We start from the raw sequence: 15,454 nt of genomic DNA, 5'->3' as shown, positions 1-15,454 counted from the left end.
TTTCTATGGAAATAATTCTTCAGAAATTTCCCATGGAATTAATTAACATAAATTAATTAACAAAGATTCGTTAAATTTATCAGTAGAATATTTTATTTCTTGAACTAAATAAAAAAAAATTGCATTTAAAAAAAGAAAATTTGAAACAGGAATTTTTATTCCGAAAAATCTCACGGAACATTGTCGCTAAAAATTGTGCGTTAATTAATTATAAATAATCTTTGGGCACGCTCTCACATATTGTCTTAATTAATTTGTAATTTGTATTTATCTAAGCTCTAAAAATGACCAAATCATCTCGTAATTAATTACTATACTGTATAGTAATAAAATTACGAGAGTATACCAGAAAAAAGTCGTCTACACATCGATATATTGTCCTACTATTTTTAATTATACGCTCATTAAATTTGATATTAATGATTTCGGGTTATTAATGCCAAAATAGCGTTTAAAAATTTTTTTTTTCTTTTAAATCTTTTTAAAAAAATTTATATAGAATAAAATTTGCAAAAAAAATAAAAAAAAAATTTTTTCCGTCCTTTTAGCTTAAAAAAAAATTTATTTATATTTTTTGCGTTCAAGCTTCAAAAAAATTTAATTTTTAAGATTAAAAATTATTAAATTTTTGTAATTTAAAATTTTATAACTAAAAATCAAAAATATCAAATTTTTAAAACAAATTTTATCTTAAAAATTGAAGAATTTACCTCAAAAACTTTTTTTTCTTTTAAATCTACTTAAAAAATTTTGTTTTGGATAAAATTTAAAAAAAAAATGAAAAAAAAATTTTTTTCCGTCTTTTTAGCTTAAAAAAAAATTTATTTATATTTTGTGCGTCTAAGCTTGAAAAAAATTTAATTTCTAAGATTAAAAATCAAGAAAATTATTAAATTTTGTTGAAATTTTGTAATTAAAAATTTTTAGAGCTAAAAATTTAAATTATCAAATTTTTAAATCAAATTTTATCTTAAAAATTATTAAATTTACCTTAAAAAAAAAAATTATTAAATTTAGTCAAATTTTTGTAATTAAAAATTTTTAGAGCTAAAAATTTAAAATATAAAATTTTTAAACCAAATTTGATCTTAAAAATTAAAAATTTACCTTAAAAAATTTCTAGTGTAAAAAAATGAAAAAAAAAATTTTTTTTTACCGTTTTTTTGGTAATAATAACGCGACTTGTATTTTTATTCGTGTGGGGGGTCATTTAGATATTATAATTATTTTATTCCTTTAAATTAATAATAATTATCATAGCTAATTAAATTTATTTAATTCAACACAAGGACTAGGAATTCAGGCGGCCATCTCGCTGGCGACACACTTGTCATACATGGCGTCCAAGACCTGAGTGAACTTGAGATGCCGCTCCTCGGGCGCGACCGCGGCTCCGCGACTTCCCCAGAGAAACTTTATATGAAACTCAGTCCTGAAGGCGTCGGTCAAAAGCTCGTCGCTTCTCCAGCCCTCTAGAGCTATTTCCGCGTTCCTCCGGAACACCGGAAGACTGTCGACCAATTTCCTGGAGGCTTCCAGGTGCGCCCACACGATTGACAGCCCACAATCCGGGGCTGAGTTCTCCCAGGGCGACAATATGGCTCCCACTAGGCCGGATGGTGCTGCTGTGCCTTTTTTACAAAAATATTTAGATTGTTAATTTTTATTTTTAGTTAAATTTAAAAAAACTTAGAAAATTTTGAAGTTTTTAATTTTTGAGGAAAAAAAATTAGCAAGAAAAATGTAAAATTGATTAAAATTGAGTCTATTTTTATACCGGGTAAATTTAAACCGAGTAATCCCTCGCAGCGACCCGACGGTATCAAATCGAACGGATTAATTCCTTTTTTAAATTCCTTTGACCCTCGCGATACAGAATTCTCATCTGATAATTTTTATTATTATCAATTCTATTTTACGACGCGACAAAGCAATTTTCAATTCAATTTATCATTTTGCAATTTCGAATTTATCGTTTTTAATTCGCGAGTTTGTTTAACTTTTTGGGAAATTTAAATTGTCTAGAATGTTTGTGAAGCAAATGCAATTTCGAGAGAAATTAATATCAAAATAATAATGTTCTAATGTGGTAATTGGGTAATTGTGTAGAGCAATTATGTGGTTAATGAGTACTTGGTATTATATCAATCGATATTGCCGTTTGGGTACGTATTTTACTCCTCATAATATTCTAACAGAGTTTATTTGATTGAAAATTATTTTTAAAATAAATATTAATGTTTAAATTGTTTAATTCATTTGAATTTCAAGTTTAAAAACAAAAATTTTTGCAAAAAAAATTTTATTACAGAAAAAATCGTAAAAAACAAGATAATTTTTTTAATCTAACGATTTTTAGAAAAATAAACTACTTTTAAATTTCAATTAGGATTTTTATATCGTTTCTTCAACGAAAAATATTGTTGTTATTAGTCATTTTGTTTGTTGAGGTGTCTAGTTTAAGGTACCGTTAATTATTTTAACAAAAAAAAATTTTTTTTAAGAAAAAATCCCAAAAAATAAAAGATACTTTTTTAAATCTGACGATTTCTAGCAAACTAAAATACTTTTAATTTTCAATTAGGATTTTTATAACGTTTCTTCAATAAAAAATATTGTTATTATAAGTCATTTTGTTCGTAAAAAAGTCTACTTTGAGGTACTATTAATTATTTTATCAATAAAAATTTTTTTCCAAGAAAAAATCCCAAAAAATCAAAGATACCTTCTGAAAGTACCGATTTCGACTAAATTACACTACTTTTCATTTTCAATTCAAATTTTTATATCGTTTCTTCAATAAAATATATTTTTACTATAGGTCATTTTGTTCGTAAAATTGTATAATTTAAGGCACCGTTAATGATTTTCCCAAAAAAAATTTTTTTTCCCCAAAAAATCCTAAAAAATCAAAAAAACTGTAAAACTGCCGATTTCTATCAAATTCGACTACTTTTAATTTGCAATCTTTTTTTTCATACCTTTCCTTCAATTAAAAAACCTTTTGCTATACATCATTTTGTTCCCTCAAATGTCTGCTTTAAGCTCATAACATTTTTTTTTGGCAAAAAAAATTTATTTCCCCGAAAAAATCCCAAAAAATCAAAGAAACTTCCCAAGACCGCGAATTTTAGCAACCAAAAAATTTTTCTTTTAATTATCAAAATTACTAAATTTTAAATGTAAAATCAAAACTATCTCTCTAAATTTATTAATCGCAATTAATACCCGATTCATCAACTATTAATACCAATAAAAAATTATTATTATATGGCCTTAATTTATGTCTATAATTACTCAAATTTTCTTCATACAAATTTGTAACTTTTTTCTTTTGTTATTTATATTTTTTATGTTTATCTACTCGAGTAGCTATGAAGTGATTGCTACAATCGGAATTTATTTGCAATTTTATTCTAATTAAAAAAATAGAATGTTCTGAAAAAACCAATTATCCTAAAATTTACAATTCAAAAATTATATTTATTAATTTATTAGAGTCGATTTGTTTTATTTAATTTAAATAAAATCGCAAGTGTCAATAACTAGGCCAGTGTCAATAACTGAGTCTTTTACCTTACTAAAATAATTTAAAAATAATTACTTTGTAAAGATTATTAACACTGTTAATGGTTACGGTTGTTGGGTTTGGTTGTAATAAATAAATAAATTATTTAATTAATAAACAGTTGATAAAGCTGATTAAATCGAATCAGTGATTATTGACCGAATCAATCCTAAATTTCAAGTGAATCATCGAGCTGTCTCTTACAATTACGCGATAAACACCTTATACAATTAAACGGAGGAAATATCAATAGACCGACAAGGATTAATTAAATCGGGAAAGCTTTGAGTATGATAATACCCACCTAAAACATCTTCAGGAGCACGTTCGCCGAGCAAAGCAACAGGAAGAAGATGTGGGAGGGTAGTATTTGGCGCCTGGGGGTTTGTACATTCATTCATGGCTCTCAAAGTGGGTCTGAGCTTGGCTTCAAAGCTGAAGGCCTCGTCAGTGTACTTTTGCCTGAGCAAATGCCAAGTGTTTGCCAGCCTTTGAATTTGCGGGACACAAAGCCCGAGCATCACGCCGCAGAACCCGTAGAGGTTACCGAGAGCGGTCTTGGTGTCGATCGCGACTTTAATCCACTTGCTGATGGTTGCTGCTCGCTCTATCGCAGTAGCCCCCGCCAGGACGGTCACCGCGACCAGCAGCTTCAGGCACTCCGATCTCTCGATTAGGTCGAGCCGAGTTTGACGTCCGTGAGGCAGAGTCGCCAGCTCTAGGCCGCTCATCCCTGACCTAGTTCCCATCCCCGGGTTCAGCACCAACTCCAGGTCCAGCCGGGTCAGGTGGGACGCGAGCACGCGCGGCGCCGAGTCGTGGAGCATTCCCGAAACTCCTCTCAGCGCTGTCGGGTCCAGAGGCCGGTGATCTCCCATTGGTAACAGGAACGTCTGGAAGCCTTCTATATCGAGGACCGAGGTGATCTCCATTGAGGGCGCTGCTACCACCAGTTGCTCCTCCGCCGATAGCTCGTACTCGCTCCCATTGCCGTTGTACCCCTCTCCCGGCTGGGAAATGTGGTGGTAATGACTCCGGATCACCACCCCTTTTATTGGTAAGCTCGAGGGATTTGTTCCGCTACCGGAGTTGTTTCCTTCGAATTCGCTGTCACCTGAACCGTTTCCGCTGTCGCTTCCTGACGCTTGATAGCCCTGCAATTTTATTTTAAATAGTCATATGATAAAATCGGTTTTTTTAGTGAAATTTAATGTCATTGCAAAGGTCTTGACTTGAATTTGTGCTTTTTTGAGGTTTCTATGTATCTCTAGATACATAATTAAGGAATGACCTTGTATCTTGTGAACTATTGATATTTTTAAAGATATAAGTTCATATTGATGTTACACTCATCGAGACCTTTCATTTGAGTACCCATATCAATTTTTCATATATTTTATATATTTATATATTTCACAAATACCATATATATATATATATATATATATATATATATATATATATATATATATATATATATAAGATATATGAAAAATGCCATGTGGATACTCAAATAAAAGGTCTCGATGAGTGTAACATCGAAAGGAGTTTATATCTTAAAAAATGTCGATAATTAAGAAATTACATTATATCTTGTCAACTATTGACATTTTTAAAGATATAAGCTCATCCCGATGTTATATTCATCGAGACCTTTCATTTGAGTACTCACATCAATTTTTCATGTATTTTATATATTTATATATATGTATATATGAAAAATATGTCGAAACTGCATGTGGGTACTCAAATGAAAGCTCTTGATAAGTATAACTTCGAGATGACCTTATATCTTTAAAAATGTCAATATTTAATAAAATACAGTGCAATTTAACATAATTAAGAAACGACCTTGTATCTTATGAACTATTGATATTTTTAAAAATATAAGCTCATATTGATGTTATATTCATCAAGACCTTTCCTTGAGTACCCACATTAATTTTTCATATATTTATATATATATATATATATATATATATATATATATATATATATATATATATATATATATATATATATATATGAAAAATATATCAAAAATGCATGTGGGTACTTAAATAAAAGCTCTTGATGAGTGTAACGTCAAGATGAGCTTATATCTTTAAAAACGTTAATATTTAAGAAAGTACAGTGCAATTTTACATAAGAAATGACTTTGTATCTTGTGAACTATTGATATTTTTAAAGATATAAGCTCATCTTGACGTTACACTCATCAAGACCTTTCATTTGAGTACCCATATCACTTTTTCATACATTTATATATATTACATATATGTATTCGGGTGGTCGTTAAAATTTAAATTTTTTCCGACGCCCAAAAAAATCCTTCCTTTTGACGAAAAACTATGCGAAAAATTTTGCTTTTCTATTTTAAACAAAAAGAACACGTGCCTCCGGTCAATTGAAGTTCATTTTTCGATAAAATGATAGTTTTTTAAAGTATTTGTCACAGTTTTTAAATTTGGGCAAAAAATCATCAAAACAGGCTTGTAGGAAATTAAATTTTCTACAAAAGGTTTCTTTCGGTTTTAGATAAAATTCATATACATCGAGATAATCTTATTAGTTTACTTATTAACTCTATTAAGTCAGTCATTTTTGCACTAAAAACTTTATATTTCCGGAAATATGAAGAATTCTCTCAAAATATCTTGAATTTTAGATATTTTCTTCATATTTTGACATGGGTAAATGATTTTCAATTTAATGATTTTTAACCCGTCAGCACTCACGTTTTAAGCATTTTGCTCACACAACAACATCCGACTTATAGAGCGGCGCTGTAGTGCAAGTGAGACACTAAAATTCACGTGAGTTCTGACGGGTTAAAATGAAATCTCTATCGGTAAGTTATCTACAACTAATCTTGTTCATATTTCCATTTGGGAGAGTAGAGCGCCTTTCTGTAAGGTCTAGACTATTAAATTGGTCTAAATCTATAAATTAAGATTAAATAATGCTGTAAAGCGGGAAAGAAGAGGAGTTAAGATAATTATTACGTGAAGCGTTCCATATTCACGTAACAGGATAATTGGGAGGAAGGGATTGAGACAGGAATTGGAAAAGACCTTCTTAACCTAAGTTCATAGAATATGCGAGAAAAAATTCGGATAGCTCGGACTGGGACTCGAACCCAGAACCTTCTGAAGACATGTCAGCTACTCTCCCACGCAAAATCGTGAGGTGTTCCACATTTTTAAAATTAATTTTAAAAATAAGATAATGCTGTGAAGCGGGAAAGGATAGAAGTTACGGTAATTATAATGTTAAGCGTTCCACATTCACGTAACAGGATAGTTGAGAGGAAAGGATTGAGAAAGAATTGGAAAGAACCTTCTTAATAAGAGCTTATAGAATATGCAAGAAAAAATTTGGATAGCTCGGACTGGGATTCGAACCCAGAACCTTCCGAAGACATGTCAGCTACTTTACCATTTGAGTTACCCGGTCTATACCAAATTTCCTTTTTGCTTATTCTATATACATTAAGCCACATCGTCCATCTTACGTTCCACATTTTTAAAATTAAATAATGCTCTGAAGCTGGAAAGAATGGGAGTTACGGTAATTATTACGTAAAGCGTTCCACATTCACGTAACAGGATAATTGGGAGGAAGGTATTGAGATAGGAATTGGAAAGGACCTTCTTACTGTGAGTTTATAGAATATGCAAGAAAAAATTGTTTATGTTTTCAGAAAAATAAAGTTTTTAGTGCTAAAACGACTGACTTAATAGAGTTTATAAGTTACTAATAAGATTATCTCGATGGATATGAACTTCATCTAAAACCGAAAGAAACTCTTTTGTAGAAAATTTAATTTCCTACAAGCCTGTTTTGATGATTTTTTGTCCAAATTCAAATACTGTGACAAATATTAAAAAAAACTATGATTTTATCAAAAAAAGAACTTCAATTGACCGGAGGCACGTGTTCTTTTTCTTTAAAATCAAAAAGCAAAATTTTTCCCGTAGTTTGTTATCAAAAGGAAGGATTTTTTTGGGCGTCGGAAAAAATTTAATTTTTAACGACCACCCTAATATGTATATATGAATAATATATCAAAAACGCATGTGGGTATTCAAACGAAAGCTCTTAATGAGTATAACATCGGGATGAGCTTATATCTTTGAAAACATCAATATTTAAGAAATTACAGTGCAATTTAACAAAAGTCATTATTATAATAAATTTCTGTTTAATTTTCACCTGGTGCGGATGATGTTGGGGATGATGTGGAGGCAAATGATGGTGGTGATAGTGTCCGCACTGATAAGGAACCCTGGGAGGTTTGGGCGGTGCAGAGGTTCCTTGACTGAGCGCAGTCTGCGAAGGAAGAAGAATTTGCTGCTGTAACGCGGGGTCGGAGATGACTCTAGTGATTTTCTGCCTGCCGAGGGACAGCGAGTTGGAAGGCGGCTGCTGGCTGAGGTTCCCCGGCTGAGGGACTCTCGGAAGAGTGCTCGACTGGGTGTGATTGGATCCGTGGAAGGACCCATGGTCATCATGCTGCTGCTGGGGCGTCAGCGAGTGGCTCCTCTGCTGCTTCCTGGGCAGACACGGCGGCGAGCTCGCTGATAAGGACGAGGAGGAGCTGAGACTGGTCGCAAGCGTGCCTGGGACTGATGTCGCGATAGAAGTCGTCGACGCCGCCGGAGCCACACACGTCAGCGGGACCGACCTTGGCTTCGGATTGACAATACGTGCTCCACTTGCTTGGCTTATGGGACGTCCGCTGCCCACGTAGAAGGTTATCAAGTCAGCGACCGTATCGAAGGCCTCGTCCTCGAATTGATATTGTGTTCGCTCATAGACTGTGTCCGCTTGTATTACAGCCTATTATTATACAACTTTTTTATTTTCTTTTTATCCTTTCTCTTTTTACATTTTTTTAGAAGAAAATAATTTATTTATTTATTTTATACATTGATTATGATTAGTAATTTTTTTTTTAATGCATAAAAAAGTCAAAAGAATATTAAAATAAATTTTTAATTAAAAAAAAATTTCAATTTAAATAATCTATATTATTAAAAGAATATGAAAAATTTTGTCATAATTAAAAAATGACCTTGTATCTTGTGAACTATTGACATTTTTAAAGATATTAGCTCATCCTGATGTTATACTCATCGAGCCCTTTCATTTAAGTACCCACATCAATTTTTCATATATTTTATATATTTATATATTATATATATATATATATATATACATGTATATATAAAAAATATATCAAAAATGCATGTGGGTACTCAAATGAAAGGTCTCGATGAGTGTAACATCAAAATTAGTTTATATCTTGAAAAATGTCAATAATTAAGAAATGACCTTCTATCTTGTGAACTATTGACATTTTTAAAGATATAAGCTCATCCCGATGTTATATTCATCAAGAGCTTTCATTTCAGTACCCACATGAATTTTTCATATATTTTATATATATTATATATATGTATATATGACAAATATATGAAAATGCATGTGGGTACTCAAACGAAAGCTCTTGATGAGGGTAACATCGGGATGAGCTTATATTGTTAAAAACGTCAATATTTAATAAAATACAATGCAAAACACATAGTGACTGCAAGATTGCTAGTTAAATAATAATTTTTTATTTTTGGAAATTTTGCAAGGAATTATTTGGAAAAAATTCGATTAATTTTTAAAATCAAAATAAATTTTAGAGTAGATAGATGAAAAAGAAATTACCCTATTGATGACGAAGTGGAGTGGTTGACCTTTCCACCTGACAGTGAGGACATAGTTACCCGGCTGAGATGCACAATCACGTACCAGAAAATCCCCGTCATTAGGAACCTCGGCCTCGGCGCCCTTTCTGCCTCCCCTCAGCGTACTTCCGTGATACCAGGCATGCGAGCGCAGATCTCTCGGATCTAGCAATCGTAATTCACGTTCCAATAATTTATGTATCGACTCATCAGGTTGCTCCTGGATTGACATAATTCTCATAAATTACTCCGCATTATTCATGCACTAGTCCTAATTATGCTCTTTATATTTTTTTCTTCGATTTCTTACCCTTTTTTACTTATTTTCAACTACTTCTTCTGACAATTAAATTAAATTATGCAATAAAATTATCAGTTACTTTTGTATAAAATTTTGCACCATAAAAAATTTCATTTTCATCCAAAAATTACTCAAAATTATTTTCTGTCGAAATTAATTAATTTATTAAACTTTAATAATAAATATTTGTTAATTGATTAACAATTTTAAAAAACAATCAAAAATTATTTATAAATTTTCAATTATTAAAATTTTAAATAAAAATTTATTCCAAAATTTTAATAATAAATATTTTTTAATCGATTAAAAATTTTAAAAAACAATCAAAAATTATTTATAAATTTTTAATTATTAAACATTTATTCCAAAATTGTATTAAATAATTTTTAAATGTCTTAAATATCTTTTTTATATTAAAAAAATTTTTTTTTGTCAAAATAAATAAATAATTAATTTTTTTAAACAAAAATTTTAAAATAAAATTTATTAAATATTTTTTTACAGCGTAAAAAATCAACTAAAAAAAAAAAAAAAACAATCTTCGTAGTATAAAAATTCAATAAAAAATCTAAATTTACCATGGATGTATTGTTTAAATTTAGCTCTGTCGCGACTTCTGGTTCGGAATCGACTTTCATCTGACGTGGAAGACATTTGCCATAATAATCCTCTAGCTCCGGGTCTCTAATTTCCTCGTCCACTCTCGGTAATACTCTAGTAACAGCAATAAAAATTACAATTACAATTACCACTGTCAAACTCACAATCAATAACAACAACTTTAAAAAACCCTTACAAAAAAATTTTTAAAAACTTCGCTCCAAAAACCAAAACACGTCCTCTGATATTTATTATAATTATAATAATAATAATTAATCAAATCAAATAATACTTGTGTATGTGCAATTAAAAACAATGTTAAATGTAACAGAAAAATTAAAGGGAATATCAGAGGCATCGACGAGCAGCTCAACACGCAGGGTTTGGTCGCGGCTCTCGAAGCGCGCGCGCACCCTACTGAACTCATCGGCCCTCGCACCGGCCCATCCACTATCCACTACTATACACACCATGCATTACATTCATATATATATATATATATATATATATATATATATATATATATATATATATATATATATATATATATATATATATATATATATATATATATATATATATATATATGATAATACAACCAGAGCCCATAACTATAACCATTTCGACGTATGCCCAACAAAGTAGAGGGGATTTGTACTTACACTCACTTACATTTGTAGATTGTAGGCATGTGCGTTTACAGCCCAGGGGGTGATATGAGTGTGAGTGTGATTCATTTCTACTCTTCCATACGGGACTTGCTATCTTTATTCATTTTGCTCCTTTCACTCGATTCTGGTATGCTCGCTTACTCACTATCCGGAATCAACGTTTATAAATAGTTTCTTTTTTTTTTTTTTGCCGATTAAATAGTTACTTTTTTTTGGGTTTATTCATTTTTTATTTAATTGAAGGTTCGAAAAAAATTTAGAATTTTTTTTTTTATGATAAAATGTATTTTAAAAATTTTGGAGTAAAAAAATTAATTACTTAAATTTTTAAGAAAAATTTAGAAGATTAAATTGAAGGTTATAAAATAGTTTCTTTTTTTTTTAGTTTATTCGTTTTTTATTTAATTGAAGGTTTGAAAAAATTTTAGACTTTTTTTTTATGATAAAATTTAATTAAAAAATTCTGGAGTAAAATTATTAATTACTAAAATTTGGAAAGTTAAATTGAAGGATAAAAAATTATTTTAAGTAATTAAATAGACAGTTTTTTTAATAAGAAAAAGCAAGAACAATTTTAATAAATTGATTTTTTTTTATTGAGGATAAAAAATTTTAAATGAAAATTTTTAAAATAAAAATTCTGAAATTTTTCTGTCAGAAAAATTTACAAGTGGGGTTTACTCCATTTTTGGCCATATCTAGGTGAAAAATTAACATTTTTTAATTGTTTCTTTTTATTCTGCTTATTTTTACGGTGCATTTATGATAAAAATGTGAAAAAAAAAAAATAAATAAAGATTTCGATAGTTTTTTTGCCTTGAAAAGTTGAAAAAAATTTTGGCTTTCATTTTTTTTGGATAAAATTTCTATTTTACCTTTTTTTTGATGTTTTTGATAAATATTTTTTTGAAAAGTGCATAAAAAAAAATAACTTAAAAAATAAGTTGAATTCCTCAATTTTCTAAAAAAGTTATAAATTTTTCTAAAAATTTGTTAAAATTAAGATAATCACCTTTTTTTTTTTTTTTTAAATTGTTCATTTTTTTATGTATTTTTTAAAAAAATATTTATCAATAAAATCAAATAGAAATCTCGATAAAAAAAAATGCAAATTAAAATTATAAAAAATTTATGACTTATTAAAAAAATTTTTAAATTAAAATTCTGAAATTTTTCTGTCAGAAAAATTTTAAAATAAAATAAAATATGAATCACAAAGCTAATTTTTTTAATAAAATTGTTTATTCAAAAAATAGTCAATTAAAATTTAAATAAAATTTTGGGCTTGAAATATTTTTAAAAAAATATAAAAATTTTATTAGTTAATTTTGGAGCCAATAAAATTAAAACAAAATTACTAAGCTCAAAAAATTAACTAACAAAACAATTAAAAAAAATTTTTTTGATAATCTTTAAAATAAAAAAAAAAACATTTTTACAATTTAAAAAAAAAAGTATTTAATGGTTACGTTACTGAAATTCTCTCCCTACAATTTAATAACAGTGTTATGTGCCTTAGCGTTAGCCGTGAGGAGAAATAAAACGCGTGGACCGAGATAGAGCACAACAAAACATTCAAGGATCAGATTCATCGTTTGACGGCCGTATCTACTTTAACTCGGCTCCACAATTTTATTATTATTACTACTATACATAGTTATGTATTATATTAAAGATATACCGAGTTTATGAAAGTCAGGTATACAAGGATGTATATGACTATGAATACCGCTGTCAAGGATTTTCTCCTGACAGGTGAATACCAGCGCTCAATCTCCATTATCCCGGTTCAATGAACAGCTAAGAAAACTAATAAAATAAATATCCAGAGAACTCATCTACGTGGTACATCCCGTCGAATAGCGGATAGGGACAATATATAAATGTATATCTGTATATATAAGAGTCGAGTACGAGTTATTGATCTTTACGGGTATCTTGATGAACGAAATTTACTGTTTGCGCATGCGTTTTATTCCGTTCGATATAATAGTTGTATCTCATATTTTGTAGATTTTTTATTTTAGAAAATAATAAATTAATATTCGGAATCACGCATTGCGAAATGTATCTGCGGATCTTTCGGCTCCTTCAAATAAAAATAAAAAATAAAATGATGGATTTATACGAACGGCTGTATTGAATGATAAACAGATGGAGATAGAGTCATAAGAATGCTGACGAAAGATAGACCTTTTATTATTTTTTTAAATCAATACTTATCGCGATTCTTTAATGTTTATTTATGATACTTAACACCTTGGAGAGAATTTAGTATTACATTTTTATGTTGTAAGTATTTAGTTGGGTATATTGAGTGGATGGAGCTCAAGTAGTTTAGAGAGATGATTAAAATACCTGTGTAAATATTTTCAGAGATTGTTTGTGTAATACTCGTGAGATTTTACTCAGAGATTATTTTGGATAGTCTAAATTATTTTTAGATTGTATTATCTTGTGGGAAATAATTTTGTTATCATTTTTTTGGGATAAAATATTTTAGAATAAATTTTTTTAATTATTTTTAGAAAAATTAAATTAATAAAATTATTGAATAAATTTATTAAGTACAAGAATGGTTAAAAAAAAAAAAAAAAAAAAAAAAAATATTGAGAATTGACCAAGCCGAGAATCGAACCTGGTTTTGTCTGAATAAGAGTTTAAAGGGCCTTTAATAAATTTTTAACTAAAATTAGTGAATTTTAAAGGTGCTATATAGATTTCTAAGACAATTAATTAATTTTTTTAACTCATTGGAGTAATTAATAATTGATAATTAGTCCTGTCATAGCAACATAATTTTTTTAATTATTTTAAAAGTACTCTATGACAATTAAAAATATCAAAAATTATTAAATAAAATTTATAAATTTGTAATTGTATTTAGTAAATAAATTATTTGAATATTAATTCAATTAAATATTATTAATACAAAAAAAGCTTAAAGACTAGCATCTTTTAATTTTTAAACTAAATATATCTATAATATAAATATAATTCTATAAAATAAAATAATCATCAATAATAATAATAAATTAAACCAATAAATTTTTTCTCAATCAAAGAACTAAATAATATTTCTATTGAAATAAAAATAAAAATAAGTGACCGCTAAATTTGTAACGCGTGCGCGAACACATGGTGTGCAATCACAGATGATAAATTCGCCGTAAAACGGCTTTACGTTCGCCTCAATTAAATTCCCTCGTAAAAAGTAACAACTGCCTCGCATTATTGTTTTTATTTTGCAGTACGATACATTTAAATTAAATCGCACTTCCACTAAATCTCATTCTTTTATAATTAATAACTAGAAAAATAATTCTTAATACTTTAAAAAAAATCTTAATGAATAATTATTAAGAGAATAAGAAAAATTTTGTGTCCAGGATAGTTATATGATATGTATTTAGGCTACATTCAAAAATTCTCTGTCTCTAGATATATAATTAAGAAATGACCTTGTATCTTGTGAACTATTGACATTATTAAAGATATAAGCTCATCCTGACATTACACTCATCAAGACCTTTCATTTGAGTACCCACATCAATTTTTCATATATTTTATATATATATATATATATATATATATATGTATATATGAAAAATATATCAAAAATGCATGTAGGTGCTCAAATGAAAGCTCTTGATGAGTGTAACATCAGGATGAGCTTATATCTTGAAAATATATGTTATATATATGTATATATGATAAATATATCAAAAATGCATGTGGGTACTCAAATGAATGCTCTTGATGAGTGTAACATCAGAATGAGCTTATATCTTTAAAAATGTCAATATTTAATAAAGTACAGTGCAATTTAACATAATTAAAAAACGACCTTGTATCTTGTGAACTATTGACATTTTTAAAGATATAAGCTCATCCTGACATTACACTCATCAAGACCTTTCATTTGAGTACCCACATCAATTTTTCATATATTTATATATATATCATACATATGTATATATGAAAAATATATCAAAAATGCATGTGGGTACTCAAATGAAAGCTCTTGATGAGTGTAACATCAAAACGAGCTTATATTTTAAAAATCGTCAATAGTTCTCAAGATACAAGTCAATTTAACAAAAGTCCTTATTTAATAATGCAAAATTTTATTCATTTATAGTTCACATAGCAGTCACGTAGTGACTGCAAAGTTGCTAGTTAATATTAAAAAAAAATATTTTTTAATTAAAAAAAATTAATAAATAAAATAAAAACTAACATTTTAGGGCTCCGAAATTTGCTGGATACTTTTCCCATGTTGATTAAATTACCGACACATTAACAATAACAATTAATAAAGACATTAATGACTAAAAATAAACTGCTTTAATTGTCTCAAATTAACTGTCTTAAACAATTAAATAAAACTCGCGTGTGAGCAAAAAAAAAGAAACACTTTGCTTAAATTAAACAAAGCAAGTGTCTGAAACTTTAACACTTACTTACTACTTATTACTTGTATTATGCAACGCAGTATAAAATCTAAAATATAATAACTAGTCGAGTGAAGTATAATAACGCGATACAGAGTAACGAGTACTGTGATATGACT

The 15,454-nt window shown here is 28.5% G+C and overlaps 1 protein-coding gene across 7 annotated transcripts; it reads right to left on the bottom strand.

Annotated features, from left to right (window-relative positions):
- Nucleotides 1-1,092: 1,092 nt before the first annotated feature.
- On the bottom strand, nt 1,093-15,454 carry LOC123262378 (breast cancer anti-estrogen resistance protein 3 homolog). Of its 7 annotated transcripts, none has more exons than XM_044724554.1 (6): nt 15,122-15,454; nt 10,189-10,324; nt 9,290-9,474; nt 7,784-8,410; nt 3,873-4,722; nt 1,093-1,631 (listed from the first exon to the last, which is right to left on the bottom strand). In XM_044724554.1, the coding sequence occupies exons 2-6, from the start codon at nt 10,262-10,264 to the stop codon at nt 1,300-1,302; spliced, it is 2,070 nt and encodes a 689-aa protein (XP_044580489.1). In that variant the 5' UTR covers nt 10,265-10,324; nt 15,122-15,454; the 3' UTR covers nt 1,093-1,299. The 7 variants fall into 7 exon arrangements, with proteins under 7 accessions (XP_044580489.1, XP_044580490.1, XP_044580492.1 ...); XM_044724555.1 differs by lacking the exon at nt 15,122-15,454 and adding an exon at nt 10,407-10,649; XM_044724557.1 differs by lacking the exon at nt 15,122-15,454 and adding an exon at nt 10,412-10,649.

The sequence above is a fragment of the Cotesia glomerata genome, linkage group LG4, assembly GCF_020080835.1.
Source record: "Cotesia glomerata isolate CgM1 linkage group LG4, MPM_Cglom_v2.3, whole genome shotgun sequence".
Classification (NCBI taxonomy): domain Eukaryota; kingdom Metazoa; phylum Arthropoda; class Insecta; order Hymenoptera; family Braconidae; genus Cotesia; species Cotesia glomerata.
Note: the sequence above shows the minus strand (reverse complement) of the source record. Positions and strands in the feature narration are given on the sequence as shown.